The sequence below is a fragment of the Calypte anna genome, chromosome 22 (assembly GCF_003957555.1).
Source record: "Calypte anna isolate BGI_N300 chromosome 22, bCalAnn1_v1.p, whole genome shotgun sequence".
NCBI lineage: Eukaryota > Metazoa > Chordata > Aves > Apodiformes > Trochilidae > Calypte > Calypte anna.
The window spans coordinates 3002111-3019804 of record NC_044267.1 but is presented as its reverse complement, the minus strand read 5'-3'; the positions used below and the strand labels follow the sequence as shown (position 1 = coordinate 3019804).

General features: G+C 44.5%; 1 protein-coding gene across 2 annotated transcripts in view; it reads right to left on the bottom strand.

The window, feature by feature from the left end:
* DOCK5 (dedicator of cytokinesis 5) overlaps positions 1-10177 on the bottom strand; it is a 73470-nt gene extending 63293 nt beyond the window's left edge. For both annotated transcript variants that reach the window (XM_030464067.1, XM_030464068.1), the window contains exon 1: positions 10059-10177. In XM_030464067.1, coding sequence (XP_030319927.1) covers positions 10059-10101 — 43 coding nt within the window. In that variant the 5' untranslated portion in view covers positions 10102-10177. The remainder of the gene's footprint in view (positions 1-10058) is intronic.
* Between the last annotated feature and the right edge of the window lie 7517 nt (positions 10178-17694).

Here is a 17694-nt window from a genome sequence, read left to right as displayed (position 1 = left end):
TGCAGTTCCAGACTCCTTGGAACATGATGAATAAGAGGTTAGGGTTGGAAATCTCCCCTTTTTCAGATACACAGCTGGAAAAAAAATATAGCTTAGTCTTTCTTCTTGGAGTTTCACACTTTTGTAAACTTTTATCAGGTTATCTTGATACATCTTCCTACACCAATCATTGAGATTGTCTGCAAGATTACCTAGGCTGTGGTTTTGCAGAATGCCCTTTGTTTTTCCTTCCAGTGCATGACCAGCCTCCATTTTACTTCTTGCAGTCAGCAAGAACCTGCCTGCCTGCCAGTCTTTGAACAGAAAGAGGGAAGATCAAATAATGATGTGTTAGCCACAGAGCAAACCAGTTTGAAGGCTACAGTCTGGTTCAGGCCTGGCTGACTGAAGCCAAACAACATGCAGCAGCATGTCAGTGCTCCAGTGGAATGAACAGATGCAGAAGTATCCCACTTGGAACCCATGTGCCAAAAACAGCCTCCCAGGGCAAAAAGAGGGGAACACACTGCTTGCTGGGTCTGGCAGGTGGGTCCTTCACTTCCCAGCTCTCAGTCCTGGGAGATCTTGCCATCTCAAGCCATCCTTTCTCAGCTGACAGAGAAGCAAAGAAGCCAGGGACTCCCAAGAGCCATTCCCCTTTTAGAGGTGTTGGGTTCTGAGCAGTGAGAAGTTGGCTCAGGGAGATGCAGCAGCAGCTGCCAATGTTGTTATTCCTGCACTACAGAGAAACCTCAGATCCTGGTGCTATCAAAGCCACATCTTCTACCAGCTCTAATTTCACAAAACACATCTGGGTGTTTAAGTATTTCATTCATTTACCATGATCTCCATTTGACTGAGTTCACTGTGAGCCTCTCAACATGCAGGATACAAGACTGCTCCTTTTCATCTGCTGGATACCATCATGACAGGTGGGTTATATCTTACTAGGTTAAAAAGTGCTTGATGTTACTGTAAGGTACAGACCTTCCAAGCCCTGCAGCCTTATTTTGCTTCTTTGAAATCTGAGCAGTAGCATCTAGCCTGAATAATTAGTATACTCCCCAAAACTTATTAAATCAAAGTCTTGCTCTTTAGAGAGCAATTGTTATAACCCCATCAAAAGCTCTGCCATTGGCTTTAGCTGAATCAGAACCTGGTTTGTATTCAGGGCAGGCTCTTGATACCATGGGAATTCAATAAAATATTATGGATTTTCTCTGTATTGTGCATTTTGGAGAAAGAGACTTGGAGGAAAATGGAGATGTAACTACTCTTTGGGTTGTCCTCTATAAAAGAAGGGGTTCACACCTGTAGCCTTCTGAGTATCATGGTACTTACAGTCTAGTTTTAACAACTGAGGTCTGAAACCTCAGGCTTTGAATATTTCATTTTTATGGCCAAATGCCCATTTACAGAATGCAAGTCAATTTTAACAAATATGTAACAATCTTTTTTTCCACCAAGCCTGCAAATATGAAACTTGTGTTTGGACACATTAAGGACAAGAGCAACTTTTGCAATGAAATTTCCAAGCACATTTGTAAAAGCAAAAAACCCAAACCCATCACTTGATAAATTGGAATACTCAGCTAATTCCTAACTTGAAAGCATGTGGCACTTTCAAAAGAATTAAATGAATTTGCCACTGGCTTTAAATTACTGTCCTACTTCTTACTGGGCAAAAGATCAAAAGAAGTAGAAAGAAAACTTGGAAATACTACTGTACAGAACTGTGAGTGTTACTATCTAATGAGTTTTGCTGTATGCATGACTTTCAGAGGGAGGGAGGAAGGGGGGAGAGATGAGAGGAGGTCTAATGAGTAAAACACTTGAGCATGGAGTCCAACTGTGCCTACAGGCTTGTCTTCACCATAAAGTTCACTTGAGTTAAAATTTCAGCATTGGCTCTTGCTAACATCACACACATCTGCATGTCTTGACAGTAAACTCAAGCTGAATATAAATTTATATTCTCACAGAGAATATAAATCTAAAGGAATCCATTTCATCACCTGCAAAGGTAACCCCCTAGAATGACAGACAAACTTTTATACAAGTGCTCTCAGGCCTCCAGCACCTTCCCCTTTCCATCCAGGTGCTCAGAAAGAGACAGAAAAGCTCTCCCACAGTTTGCATGGGAAGAATTCACAGTGTGGTTTGGCCCACTACAACTTAGGAAACTTAGGAGATGCTGCTAAAAAACTCTGCATCTTCACTGGACAGCACCCCTATGGAAAGTGGGACTTGGGCAGCCTGATGCTGGCAGGGCTAACACACCCGTAACTTCTGGGATTCCCAACCAGGGGATTTCAGATGGCCTCTGGACCTTCAGTCCTTCTGACTCAGCTCAGGGTTTGGAACAGGTAATGGTGTCTGGGGTTTCAGTGATTCTGCAAGTGACAGAAGCCCCAGTCACAGCCCTGGCACTGCAGAGTGAGACAGACAGTTCCACATTTCCACAGACCTTTAATTCCAAAGGGTTTTTATCTTGCCACCCTGCTCAGGTAACAAGCAAAGGGCAAACAGGGGAACAGTGTTAAAAGGAGGAACAGGAAATCTTGGCTGGGAAGGAAGGGTTTTACCCTGAAAGAAAAAAAAAAGCCAAACAAGAATATTGATCCCTCTGTCAAGATAAAGAACAAGCTGCTCCCCAATTTACAATAAGCAGAGCAGGTTTAATTAAGGTGCACAAGATACAAGGAGAGAAAGAATTTGGAAATGGCTACCACACCCTTCATTTTCTAGCACTGCTTTATTCCTTCAAATGAACTTTCATCTCTCTGCAGCTCATTGTCAATGAGAAAGGAAAGCTGCAAGAATCAGGGCTCTAATACTTAAGGCAGTTGGATCTAAGGTAGTTACTCTTGCATGAAAAAAAGGGAAAAGGAAAAAGCAGAGTATCAGAACTAATTGGCCACTATTTGCCTGTGACATTCTGAAATAGTATTAGAACTTCAGAGTTGAATTAGAGTTGAACTGTTTCATTATTGCAGAGGATCAAACCCAGAAAACTGTAATTATCTCCATTGTACCTCAACTTTTTTGCTCAGATTCAGCATTTTACATGGTGAGGTTCACTTTTATTGCAGCAACACCTCCACAAATTTGAAAGTATAAGTGGCCAAAGAATAACCTCCACAGAACAATCACTACTTTTTTTAGATACATTCCAACAACGTGCCAGACACCTAACTGAAAGCTTCAAGAGGCTGCCAGAGCAATTCATCCATTAAACAATGTTCCCCCCTCTATTATTTGGAGATATTCCTAGGAGGTACAGTCTGTACTGTACCAAAAAGATGTTTTTATCATTTAAAAAATATGGTCTAACTAGCACTCCAACATCTTTGGTCTTTGAAGGCAACCATGAGCTGTCCATCTAGAAAGCTGTTTAGTGATTTATATTTATGTTCCAATGTTATTAGAACATGTTTCCTGGCAAATCCACCCAAATTCGTGACAGGATTTTAGGCACTCAATCATAAATTAAATGCACTGGACCTGAAAACAGTCTCATTCTGGTAGCAAGGGGATAAATGCATTTATGACTTTGGACTGAGGTAGTTTGAATCTTGGCCATGGTTGTGTCTTCAGCATCAAATGACAGGGAAAAATTATGACACATTTACTGCTGCTTGATCAATAAGCTCTTGTTTAAAAGTTCAGGGTCAGAATAAACTGATTATTTTGATTTTAATTTCCATAGTTCCTATCCACATTTGTGCTGGCAGATACAATCCTCTGCTAAAGAATTAAACCCACATCTAATCATCAGGAGACAGCTCAGTGAAAAATCTAGAAGGCAAAGAGGAGTACTAGAGTACTGCTTTTGAAAGTAAGAGTAAGAAAAGGATTGGTTACAAGCCTTGTTTATGTCAGCAATGCCTTTGAAGTCTGTAAGATTAGCTTCACAGGGAACTGCTTAGGGAGTAGAGGAGGAATCACCAAAAGGAAGAGGAGACAGGCTAATACAGATCAATAAAATAGAAAGGACTATGGAAGAAGCAGAACAGCCAAGTTTCACATCAAATAAACTGCAGACACAGCAGCAAAAAGTGGGGAAGTAAATCAGAACTGAAGTATTGTATCCTGTTCTGAAGTTTCAAAACATATTGCTGTCAACAACACCAAGGTTTTCACTCTTCCCTGTCAAAAGTTTTGTTGGCATTGTCATCAACAATGAAAAGGAGAAGAGAGAGTGTTTCCATCTTGAGGAAGTCACTTCCATGGTGGCAACAGCCTCTTTCAGAGCCCTCGTGGGGAACCTGCTGCCCAATGCTGGACTTGAGTCTTCCAAGTGTTCTGCAGGAAGAGGAGGCATAAGGCAAGCAGCAAGTTGAAGCAAATATGAATTTTGCTCTGATTTGACATGATGGACTACTATCAGTACTGGGAAACTCTAATCAGACAGTATTTTGAGACAACTTTGCAGAAGATGTATGAGGTTTGAGCATGAAGCCAAGACCTGATATCAGAAGTTACCACAAATCAAATCATTAGTAAGAAAATCTTATTCTGCAGCACTCTCTCTTCCTCTCTGATCCTTTGCATTTCTGCTCACATAAATCACAAATGTAGCTGGCAGACACTAGTTTACATTTGAAAAATTGCTGCCATTCCTAAGACATGACACAGCTGATTGTAACTCAACCACCACATGGTATTTCAACAAAGTAAATACTTCTTTGTGACAAGAATAGTCCCGTGCTCCAGTCCCCCCAGCAGGGAAAAATGTAATGGGTTCAAGAGGCCACTAATAACTATTAGGGGTAATTACCTGTCAGTTTACAAAAAAAAAAAAAGAAAAAATCTATTCAGAAAGAAAAAAGCCCCCAAAATAAAAGCAGCCACCCTCCTGCATACTTGAAATGCAAAACTGGAAATTGCTGGCATGGGATATGAAGAAGCAGGGAAAGCTTGGGAGCTAAAGCTGCCCAAAAAGTTTCTCAACTTTTTCCTCCCAGACCTTAGCATTTCAAAATGCACCTGATCAAACCCACTTTCCACAGAGTGAATCAGCTGCTTTGTTTAAATAGCCTCCCTTCAGCCCAATATTTGAAGGCATTTCCTACACAATGACTGTGGTTTTGCTCAGAGCCCATGAAGTTTACTAAAAATACAAGCAATGCATTGACATACCTCACTGACCAGAAGCTCTTTGTGGTCTCCCAGTAATACTGAAGTTATACATTGAACAATTTGGAGGGCTCAGAGACAAAAAGAACTGCTTAAGCTTTCACTTGTGCCTTCTAAGCAGAAGATCACAATTTGTGGCTTTCAGCTTTTTGCTGCAAGCTCCCAAGTTGAGCATTTTGTGGTGTGTGAAGAGTCCATCGTGGCCTGAATGGATTTCTTATTCTGGAAAGTCAGATTTGTGAATCAGCTGAACCATAGGGACATCCAGAGCTCAACCTACATCATTCCAAACAAACACTTGCCATCCTCTTGGATTGCAGTCAAAGGTGAGATATAAAGCATGGGAACCTGGTGCATCATTACACTCACCTGGAAATGGTTCTGCCTGAAAACTCAGCACTTTTCAGTTCTAAATTGGTTTTGAGCTGGTTCCTTGCCCTGGCTTACCACACTGCTACTGCCTGCAGGAAGGAACCAGGAGGAGTCCAATTGCTTGGTCTGACAGCAGCCTGGATTTATAAGAGAAAGGAATAGCTTGTGATGCCACAGACTCCAAATTCTCTCATATTTGGCACTGAAACCATTCACACTGTCCTCCAGTCCACAAAGGACACTTACATGTTAAGAACATTTGATGACTGAAGAAAGAATTACTTGTAGTTCAGTATCATACTTACAATGAATCTGTTGCCAGCCCGTGTTACTGCCAGCAGGAAAAGAAAATAATTACATTTTTTATTCCTTATGCCCTAAATTATTAATTCTAAACCAAGAAGACAGCAAAAGTTTAAAATCATAAGGAGTCACTCGTGTACTTTTTCCTTCAGAACATCCTCTTTTGACTGAAAAGTCAGCAGGAAAGGCACTCTGCAATTACAGCACTTCACAAAGAATAAGTTACTCATTTAGTTTGGCCCCAAAACTGACCAGCTTTCAAGGAACATTGACCAGATTGTATCTTTCCTTCCCAAATTATAGGTGAAACACATTGCAAGGAAGCTTTGGAAGACCCAGAAAATCCTGTTGTTTGAAGATGTTGCCCATCACACAATCAGCAGGGTTTTTGTCCCTCTACAAGGCTGAAGCTTCCAAAATCCCATCTGTTACTGGGCTGAAAATTCATTGCAAGTGAGAAACTGCAACCCAGTTGTCTCTCACGTATGCTTCCCTAGAACTGCTACGATTTCCAGCCTTGCACTCTGCTGTCTGCCATCTCAAACTCAGCCCATATGCCATATGTAGCATCTGTGGTAAAGATTCAAGCAATCAAAGGCAAAACCTGAAGGCAGCAAATCAGCTTGAACCCACAACCAACAAATCTGTAGAATAATCCAGGACATAAACCATCCTGAACTGATAAAAATGACACAAATGACATTGAATCACACTCTTCTTGGAATTTCTTCCTGCACTGGCAGGGTTTACAGGGTTGTCTTTAAAATAAACACAGTTAGCTCTACTTTACTTTCCAAAGCACAGCTTACTAACACCCACAAGGTGTGTTTTCTGCCTGAAAAGACTGAATTTGGGTCTTTACATTTCACAACCCTCAGCCTTGCCATGCTACCAGTGAATGGAAGTTGTTACCATCTAATGGCCTGGATCTTACAAATTGGCAGAATTATTCTCATTACAGCCACCTTCCTAATTGGTACCAGCAGGCACCTTGCCTTGCAGGCAGATTAATGGCCCCAGAAGCTCACACTTCCCTCTCAGTCCTGAAAATGAAGCACAAAACCAGTGAGGACTGGAACCCAAGTGCCAAGCCTGAGCACAGCACAGGACAGGGGCAAATCTGCAAACATCACACTGCCATCAAGGTATCAAACACTGCCTGATAAAGTTCCTCACTGCATCAATAATTCTGTTTACTTGCCTGTGGATTAACCCTATCAGTTCTGGTTGCACATTAAATGCAAGAGCTGAAACACTCCAGATTTGGGGGCAGTGTGGTGCAGAAGTCTCCTTTTCACACAGAAGCTCTCCTGTCATCCTGAAGGGAACAATTTGTGACCTGCTGAGCCACTTGGATCTTCCCAAGGCTCTGGGACCAGAGGGGATCCACCTCAGGGTGATGAGGGAGCTGGGGAAGAGCTCCCCAAGCCACTCTCCAGCATTTTCCAACAGTTCTGGGGAGGTCCCAGATGACTGGAAGTTGGTGAATGGCAGAACAATGCACAAAAAGGGATGAAAGGAGGATGCAGGAAAGTCCAGGGCTGTCAGCCTGACCTCAGTGCCTGGCAGGGTTCTGGAGCAGATCAGCCTGGGGGCAATCCCACAGAACCTCCAGGATGGACAGGGGATCAGACCCAGCATGGGGTTAGGAAGGGCAGGTCTTGTCTGACCAACCTGAGCTCCTTTTCTCAGATGCTGGATGAGGGGAAGGCTGTGGATGGAGTCTGTCTGGACTTCAGCAAAGCCTTTGATGCCATCATCCAGAGCATTCTCCTGGAAAAGCTGTCAGCTTAGAGAGAGTCACTCTGTGCTGGGTTAGGAACTGCCTGGAATGGTGCTGTATCCAACTGGTGTCCCCCAGGGATCAGTGCTGGGCCCAGTTCTGTTTCATGTCTTCATTGAGGATTTAGATGAGGGGATTGAGTCCACAATTAGCAAATTGGCAGATGACACTGAGTTAGGGGGGAGTGTGGATCAGCTGGAAGGCAGGAGGGCTCTGCAGAGGGACCTGAACAGACTGCAGAGTTGGGATGATCCCAACGGGATGAGGTTCAACACAACAACCCCATGGGGAGCTCCAGGCTGGGCACAGAGTGGCAGAAAGGGAGCTGGGATTGCCAGGAAGTTGAAGAGGAGCCAGCAGTGTGCCCAGGTGGCCAAGAAGGCCAAGGGCATCCTGGGCTGGCTCAGGAAGAGTGTGGCCAGCAGGTCCAGGGAACGGGATTCTGCCCCTGTGCTCAGCCCTGGGGAGGCCACAGCTTGAGTCCTGGGTCCAGTTCTGGGCCCCTCAGCTCAGGAAGGAGCTTGAGGTGCTGGAGCAGGTGCAGAGAAGAGCAAGGAGGCTGTGAAGGGATCCAGCAGAATTCCTGTGAGGAAGGGCTGAGGGAGCTGGGGGTGTTGAGGCTGGAGAAGAGGAGGCTCAGGGGAGACCTCATCACTCTCTCCCTGAAAGGAGGTTGGAGCCAGGGGGGGGTTGGGCTCTTTTCCCAGGCAACTCTCAGCAAGACAAGAGGGCAGGGTCTCAAGTTGTGCCAGGGGAGGTTTAGGTTGGAGATGAGAAAGAATTTCTTTCTGGAGAGGGTGATCAGGCATTGGAATGGGCTGCCCAGGGAAGGAGTGGATTCTCCGTGTCTGGAGATCTTTCCAAAGAGCCTGGATGTGGCACTGAGTGCCATGGGCTGGGAACTGCAGCAGGAGTGGATCAAGGGTTGGATTTGATGAGCTCTGAGCTCCCTTCCAACCCAAATGATTCTGAGATTCTGTGAAGCAAGGGGGTACTTCCCACCAGCACACTTTCTGATTGGTAATGAAGGGGAAGAGGGAGTTTTTCCCTCCACCTGGTTTACTCACAAGCCAGTTCCCTCTGGGGAAGAGGATCTGTCATAATCAGCAGCTGGCTCAGGCCAGCACAAAAAACTCACCCTGGAAGCTAATAAAAAGGAAGCCAGAGGAGTGCCTCTGATTCATCCTGCTGCCCAAGGCCATTCTTGAGGTAGAAGAGCCTTGTTCAAAGGTGTGCTTGAGAAAAAAATCTCACCATAATCTAGCACAGCCAATCATCCTAGCATTAGAAAGTTTACTTGATTGTAATAGTAACATTTTTTTAATTCCTGAAGCTCAAGGTGATCTCACCAAGTCATAGACACAGGTTCCTGTATATCAACAGCCTGGGCTGCTACCTACACAGAAAGAAACAAAGTTCAGGGTGTAGAATACTCCACACCCTCCCAGTTAGCAGAGCAGAAAGTAGATAAGGTTGTGCTAGGAATAATACCTCTGAGGCTTAAGCCATAGCCCTGGGAAGGCTGCCCCCCTGCAAAGCCACTTTGGAACCAAGTGAGTAACTGATTTCCAGTTCACAATGTGCAAAATTGTGCAGGATGAGGTTCTCCACTTTTAAACAGTCTCATGGGAACTGGGGCAATTAATGCTTTCCAAGCATGAAAGTAAAAATTTTTCTCACATCAAGATGTCCACTGTGGAAGAGAAGGGGCACAGAAGATCACTCTTCAGTAAAATAAACTATCAGTTGTTTGTGTCATTAGTGGTTTCCTGCCTACTGTTCTCCACCCAATTCTCACAAGTAACCTCAAAATTGTGTGGGTTTCAATTTCTCAAACTCTCCAGAAAAGGAGAACTTAGTCCACGACACCACTGGCTATGTTCCTTCTAGAGAAAAGCTAAGTGGCATTCAACCATCTCCTTTTAAACATAAAGGAAAGGAAGTTACAAGGTGTCAGTCAAGGTTTCACTGTTCCCCTCCCTACGTCAAGGTTTCCAACACCCTGCAGAGATGTCACCCACAGTCCTGAATTCTCTCGTTACAGCCATCTCATCCTGTCATCACTTTTTCTACCCACATCTCCAATTTGCTGATCCGTTAGAGCACTCCTCACTGTAAAACATGCTGGAGAGGCAAAATTACAAAGGTCAGTACCAAACATGCAGGATTCCAGAAACCCAGAGCTCCCAGGGGGTCAACTGGACACACACCACTGCCTCCATCCCTATGGGGTTCCGAGAGTCAATACCCACTGCTGAAAGCGGGCAGGAGAGCAGAGCGTGGAGGAGAAACCACTCGAGGGTGTGCAGAAGGAAAGGAAGGACTCCGGACAGGGGAAAAAAACGTGCAGGAAACTCGGAGAGAGCAAACAGAGAGCCGAGACCCGGCGGGGAGCGGAGGCTGCAGGGGGTGAGGAGGGGAGGGGACGCGGGACACCAAGTCCGGAGCGGGGGGTACCCGGGCGCTCCGGGCTGACACTCACCGACCCCGTACTTCTCCCTCTTGGTGGGGATCCAGCGGGCCATGCTTGCGGGGTTCCCCGCGGCGGGGCCGGGCTCAGCGGGGCCGTTCTCCCGCAGCCGCCCCGCAGCGCTGCCGGGGGCCGGGAGCCCCGCGCTGCTCCGCCATGGCACCCAACTTCCCGGCACCCGCCCAACTTTCCTGCCTGCCCCGCAGCGCCGAGCAGAGAAGGAGGAGGAGGGAAGAAGGGAGGGAAGAAGGAGGCTCTCCCCGCCCCGTCTGGGATCACCTGCTCCCGGCCCGCCCCGCCCCGGGGAACCCAACCCGGCGGTGCCGCAGCAAGGTGCTGATGGGGCAGCGGGGAGAAAAAAAAGAGGAATAAAGGAAAAAAAACACTCGTGGGGAGGGTAGGCTGCTCCGGGAGGTGAGTTCCCGTCATTGCTGCTTCGTACAGTGCTGGGTGTCAGCCCGCTGTTAGCGTAAGTAGAGAGTAATTCATTAATAAGTGAGAAAACAAAAGGGTTATTTTTAAAGCACTCCGGGAATCTGTAGGGCCGGTCACAGGACTGCACTTCGCACAAGACGCAATGTTCCCGGGACTGGCACTCGATGATGTAAACCTCCACTTGAGTCCAGGGCCCTGATGAAGAATTCCCCATCAGTGATAGGGAGCCAGGAGCTGCGTGGGACCCTGCGGGGCAGCTCCGAGGGCCGGGGCTGAGCCATCCCGCCTGGATTTTGGCTGTGGGGTGGCAAACTGGGAGAGGGATGTGCAGGAACACTTATTAATTATAGCCTTCATTAAGCAGCACCACTACAAATCAAAGTGGCAGAGCTTTCCTACAGCATTGGGTCCAGTCTGGTTCCCATCATCTCTCTGGGGCTGTAAGCAGCTAGGTCTGTTTTTATTAGTGCCCAATCCTTGCTGCCTGCTCATCTCCTGTGGAAGGTGATGAGAACTGTGATAATTCACAATTTTAAAACATAACCACCTGTTTAATTGCACCAAAGCATGAAAATCTGGGGAGAGGAACTATTTTGTTCTCTTACACTACAAGTGAGAAGCACTCAAGGCAGGTCTGTGGCTCAGGGGTTGTGATGCCCTGGGCATGTTCATCTCCTTTGCATGTTCAGAACAGCTTTCCATGGAACAGACTCTTCCCCACCTCTGTTTCTAATAAATTTATTTTGCCTTGATCTTCACTGGCAGCTCTAAGTGGCAGAGTAATATAAAGAAGAATTAATTACTGGTAATTTGCTCTAGCAAATAAACTCGTTCTCTGCAAGGCAGAAGATTCAACATAAGGACACTTGCTATCACAATTAGCTACAATATCACAATATACCAATTTTTTTTTAACAATATGGTAATCTGTCATCTGTCAAGAATGTGTAGCCCATGAATTTGTTACACACAGGGTGCATTACTCATCTAGCTGTGATGTGCTGTATTGTTACACCCAGTTTCCACTAGACAGCCAAACCCTTCCCCAAATGATGTTTTGATCTTCTCCCAAGGGCTGCTCATGATGTTCCCAACCCTGTTCAGATGTGTAGCTCTGAACCCCCCAAAAATGAGAGCACTGCATGATGAAACAGCACCTGAAGCTTCAGCACAGAATATGTTAATGCATACAAGTTATGAGAAAAGCAAGAGAAGATCTGCAAGCTGGAACTGGTTAACTGATTTGATATTTATAAACCAATAATTCAACCCAGCCAACCAGGATCAGATGTTGTACTGGCACGGATCTGAAGTCATTGTTCTTATGCACAAAAACCTCTCCAGCTGTGTCACACCAAGTGTTGGTCCTTGTCCTGGTTTTGGTGAGACCTGAGGGCTCAGAGAGAGGAGAGGGCACTGCCCCAGGTCTGACCCTCACCACAGGAGAGGGGCAGCCAAGCTTGGAAGAAAAGCAAATACTCAGATATCTGGCAAATCCATTTACTCTGGAAGATTCACCCAGCTTTTCTTTTTTTTTTAATGGGAGCTTAATATTGCAAAGTGCTTTAAGACCTTAACATAAAGAGCAGTTAATTAGGCTATCCAGGCAATTAAACAGGGTGGTGGTTGCTCTGGTTCTCTCTGCTCTGATCTTGGATTCCAAATACTCCCTGCTACAAATGGGATACGGTTTTCCTGTGGCCTTTTTGCAGTGTATGGCAGAACAAGCTGTGCAGAGACTGCTTGGGTTTTGTTTTTTTTTCTTTTTTAATCACTCTTCATTCCTTTCTGTCCAGGGAACACTCCATCTGCCCCTGGAGGACTGCCTGAAGTGTTGGTCTTGTAAGAGTTTCAGTGCTTTGGGCTAAACATTCCTTGCTGCAATTCAAGGTGCTCTGTTTTGTGCTAACATCCCAAGGTGGTCAAAAGCACTCTCCTTAGAAGAAGAAAAAATATCTGTTAGAGACTTTTCTTCCTCTGCATTTTACTTAGGCTTAGCCATGGCTTCCTGTAGTGCCATCCTAACTAAAGAAGTGAAGCAGCTTGATGAATAATATCTCCTGGTTGGCAAAAGAAGGGCTGTGGACTGTGCTTAGATCTGAGGCCAGCTTGTTAAAGAAGAGAAGTATTCATGAAGGGACTGAAATGAGTTTTTGAAAGCCCACCTGTATCCTGGCTGCCAAGGCCTTTGGCTAGAAGTTCTCTAATCAAGAATCTGACAGCCTAGAACCTTGATTTTACTTTAAGATTCTTGGTTTTGTAGTTGGCTGAGCTGTGCCAGGCTTCCCCAACTCAGGTAAAGCAAATTCCTGGCAGCAAATGAAAAACAGAGCAAAGCATGAAAGACAGACAAGTAGTAACTAGAGAAGTTGGTTTTATTACTGAACTAGGGGAAGCTGATGAATGTTTTATTAAATATAATGATTTGCAAATGTCAGGGGCACATGAAGGCAGCAATCTCAGCTTTCACTGAAAGTAGGTTTTATTTCAGAAAGCCCTTAGTCCATTTTATAACATCACCAAATCTGGTTTTTTCCTCCTTTTTCTTTTAATCCTCAAGTGTTGTTTAACAGGACCACTAATAATGAGCAGTCTGGACCCTGCTCTTCTCTGCCCCAAAGAGGAGCAGGAAAGTTAAATTCTAATTGAATTTAGAATTAGAGATTAGCTCAGTTTATATAAATTCCACCTTAAAACTACAAGACTGGGGTCGTGTTACAGGTCAGAGCTGGAGAGGACTGGGGTGACCAAGGTTCATTCCCACTCTTAGTGCCCTAAGAAAGTCATATTACTCCTGGGTCGTTTAGTTCATACTTGAAAGAACAACAGATTTGCGGTATTTATGGGACTGCTGAAGATCTAAAGAAGATCTAAACTTCTCATTTCGAGATGTGAAGTTAACAGAAGCCCTATAAAGAAGCCCGCGTCTTCGGAACATTTCGGGAGCACGGCCTGACCGCATCTTTTTGTGGCAGAAGTGAAAACCCCGTGATTTTAGTGCCCTCCTGTGCTCCACATGAGAACGACAAGAGCTCCAGATCACACCGCCCTTCATCAGCTGGATGGAAAAGGGAAAGATAACCCTTTTTTTCTTTGCTAACACTTCAGAACTCTTCCAGCCATCAGCCTGGATCCTATCTTGCTGGGTTCTGTGCATCCTCGAACAAAAAAGCTGAGTCTTGGATAAATCAGCATTCAAAGCAAGAGGAAGGATGAGGAAAGAGTGAGGAGAAGAATGTGAAATAGTAAACCCAGGCTGTTCAAAGCAGGAGGTGGTTTTAGCACCAGTAAAAACCCACTACTACAAATAAAGCCATCTGCTCATTAACTTAATAAATCAATCCCTCAAGCTGATGAATGAATATGTTTGGTTCTGAAGTAGACTCTTCCAAGCACCAGCAGAAACCAAAACTAAAAAGCCACAGAGTAACCCAGTAAATATGCAAACACACACCCCACAAACAGGAGAAAGAAAGAGGTTTTCTCCCTCTGCCTCTACATGTTTCATCAGGGAACAACATTTAGTATATTATCTGGCAACCTCATAACCCTACATTATAGCTGAATATTTCACTGCACTTTTTGTTACCTAAAGAAGGCAAATCCTTGCATGAAAGCACTAGTGCTGTCACTCAGCTTGCACTACCCTATTTTCAGTTCATTTTACTGTTAATATAACAAGGATATTTCCAAACAATTTCTCAACAAAACCACTATTTACCTGTCACCAATTTCACTGGCACTCCTTTAAAAAATCCATTATTCTGCACCAGCACTGGAAAGGGCAAATTCATCAACTAAACTGAGTTAATAGCTGCTCCCACCCACCCTTTGATTATCACTTAGAGCTAAGGTAAGACAAATTTGTACAGAAATACTCCTATTTACAGCTAAAGGGAGAGCAAAGGAGGTGTAACCAACACCAGCTATGTAAAAGATGTTGATTTTGTGTGAAAATACCAAAAATAATTACATGATTTGAACAGATTTCCTGTCAAACACTGATATACATCTTGGGTAAAGATTTGTAAAGGTATTGAGAAGCTTAATGATGCTGAAAGGAGCCTATGTGGAACTGAACCACACTTTTAAAGCTAATTCCTGTTGAAATTAATGTAGGAACAGTAAGTTGCTCAGAAAGCTCTTCAGGCTCAGCTTTGCTACAAACACTAAAGTCACTAAAGACAGAGGTTGGATGTCCCCAGCCCTGTGCCTGCCACATCACCTCCAACCCAGAAGCCTCCCAGTTGCAGTGAGTTCAGGATCAGAGTTCTTGGATCAGGATCAGAGTTCTTGGAGAGGCCATGAGGATTTCAGTTCCCCTTATCAAGCAGGAGCTGCCCCCCCAGTGTTCCCAGCACAGGACCTGTCTGCAGAAACACTGCTCTGGGGTTCCCCTGGATTCCCTCCAAGCCAGCTCTGCATTTCTTTAGTCTTAACAGGGGAGAGCTGTCGAGTCCAATACAATTTTTCCACAGCTGAGTAGGGGAATTACAGTGCTGAGTTGAGTAATAGTTTGTTAGACAGGGTTATCACTTTTTCCTCCAGAAAATTCTAGAGGAAATGTAATCAGCTCTGTTTCGTGATCCTCTGCAAGCATTTCCACAGCCACCTGAGTACTGAAACCTGACTCCTTTTCAATGAAAGAGGAATGGGGTCTATAACAGCCCTCAGGCAGCTTTGAACATTTCTGCCTTGATGTATCCTGAAGTCAGAAGAACAAGTTTTGAGTAATCAGTTCGTTGGCGTTTCCATTTTAATAGCTTTGTATTTTTATGTCTGAGTTTATTAAATTTTCAAAGCTCAGCTTCTCCACCCCTTCTCCATCTGTTTCTTTTTAAGGGCAGACAGAAGAATCTTCCCATCTAGTCTGCCTTTTATCCAGCTGGTGATCTCGCCCTTTGCTCAGGCATGAATTCTACCCATGCAAATCAAAGCAGCAATCATGCAATCAGCTGCATTACCTGCAAACTTCAGGAGGAGATTTGCTTCCTTAGAAACTGCTGGGTGTCCCACCACACCTTGCAGAGTGTGCTCAGTGCTGCAGACTCCAGCAGGAGGCAAGCATCCATTTATTCAGAGTGAGAAGGCCATTCTACTCCTGTAGAGTCCCAAATCCAATATTCCTAAAATGAAACACAGTGGGAAAGTGTACCTCAAGTGGCAGAGCATTCAGAGAGCTCACTTGTGAAAATGTTTTTCACTATCATCATCTAGAATTCACTGGAATTCATTTATTGCTGCCACATGGACTGAGGAAGAGCCCTGTGGACCAGCAGCAGCTTCAACTCTTCAGCTTATGAAGGAACAACTGTAGGAAGCCAGACTGACATGAGATGAATATCATATAAAGAATAGAAAACAAAGCAAGCAGCCTTAAAGGGATGAACTGAACTGGTTTATAAAAGGACATTCTCAGAAGAAGAATAATTGAGGTATCATTGCTGTTTCAAGCTAAATTATTCTACAGCTAATTGTGGTGAAGGAAAAAGCAAAACCTCCTTTTTTCTCAGTCTTTGTATTAAAGATACTTTCAGAGCCCAAGGATTCCAGGTTTCTACACTCTGTTTTCACTATTTTATTTTATCCTTTTGCTGTTTTATGAAAGTAGAAGAGCATTGGTTACTGGAGGAAGAACTCTATTCATATATTCAAGAAAGGTCCCTTTCACAACTGGTGGGCTGATCTGAACTCTCTTAAAGTGTTTTCTGCCTATGAAAAAGCAGTTAATACTGGTGGCATTTCTTTCACCCAGTTGCTTTCTATGGAACTAAGTGGTCACAAGGTTATGTTTTAAGCCCCTTGTTCCCAGATAAATTAAAAACCATATTCACACACTTTCTAATATTGTTTCCTCTGTCAGCAATTGCATTTAGCAGCTCCATGAAGAGTTTGGAACTCTGAAAAGGAAGCAGAGAATTCTGCTAGATTTGGAACATCTAAAGTGAGTCTCCAGGGCAGTAACTGGTTTATGACACCAATCACATGATGAATATGTCAGGCCCCTGATGCTTTCTGACTGAATAATTATTGTGGAGATAAATGCTTTGGAGAAATACATTGGTGATAAAATACTTAATTCCAATGCCAATGTACTGTGGGGTTTATTGTGTTATATTGTTTCCATGTTCTTTGGAAAAAGAAACTGGTTTTATAATCAGTGAGATACAACAGAGCTCAGTTAATTTCCTGACAGAAGAATAAACTTTGTTACTGCTGCTATGGTGGCATTCTTCACCTACCCTTAATTCATTGCAAAAGACTAAAGGAAAAAATCATAGAATCATGGAATGGGCTGGGTTGGAAGGGAGCTCAGAGCTCATCAAGTCCAACCCTTGATCCACTCCTGCTGCAGTTCCCAGCCCATGGCACTCAGTGCCACATCCAGGCTCTTTGGAAAGATCTCCAGACACGGAGAATCCACTCCTTCCCTGGGCAGCCCATTCCAATGCCTGATCACCCTCTCCAGAAAGAAATTCTTTCTCATCTCCAACCTAAACCTCCCCTGGCACAACTTGAGACCCTGCCCTCTTGTCTTGCTGAGAGTTGCCTGGGAAAAGAGCCCAACCCCCCCCTGGCTCCAACCTCCTTTCAGGGAGTTGCAGAGAGTGATGAGGTCTCCCCTGAGCCTCCTCTTCTCCAGCCTCAACACCCCCAGCTCCCTCAGCCTCTCTTCATAGGATATGTGCTTAAGTCCCTTCACCAGCTTAGGTGCCCTCCTTTGGACCCGCTCCAGGACCTCGATGACTGAATGCATAATTTCTCTATGGATACAACACATGGAACAGTGATGTAAAGCAAGGAAAACTGTGATGAATGTTTGTTTTAGCTCTAAACCCAAATAAAAGTGTTTTGCCAACACTTGAGGAGCTAAGAGATATAGTCAGAATTAACTTTTAGACTAATAAAATGATTATTGGTGTAACAGCATGAAATGCAAGTAGTGCTGATCAGTCAAGGATACCTTTTCCTGTAGCCAGGGGTTTAGTATCTTTGACAGAAACTCTGCTTATTTACACCATGCATGAATCCAGGTTGAGTTTTGCTTCTGTCTTCCTCATTCCTGCTGTCACCTAAGGCAGAACCCTGCACTGGAGCCACCATGACACAGCTACAAGAAACCCACAGGTACCAAGGGACTTGCAAGCTCTGAATTTGTATTTTACTTTCGTGCCAGTAATCCTGCTCCTCCCTCCTCTTGGAGATTATCTGA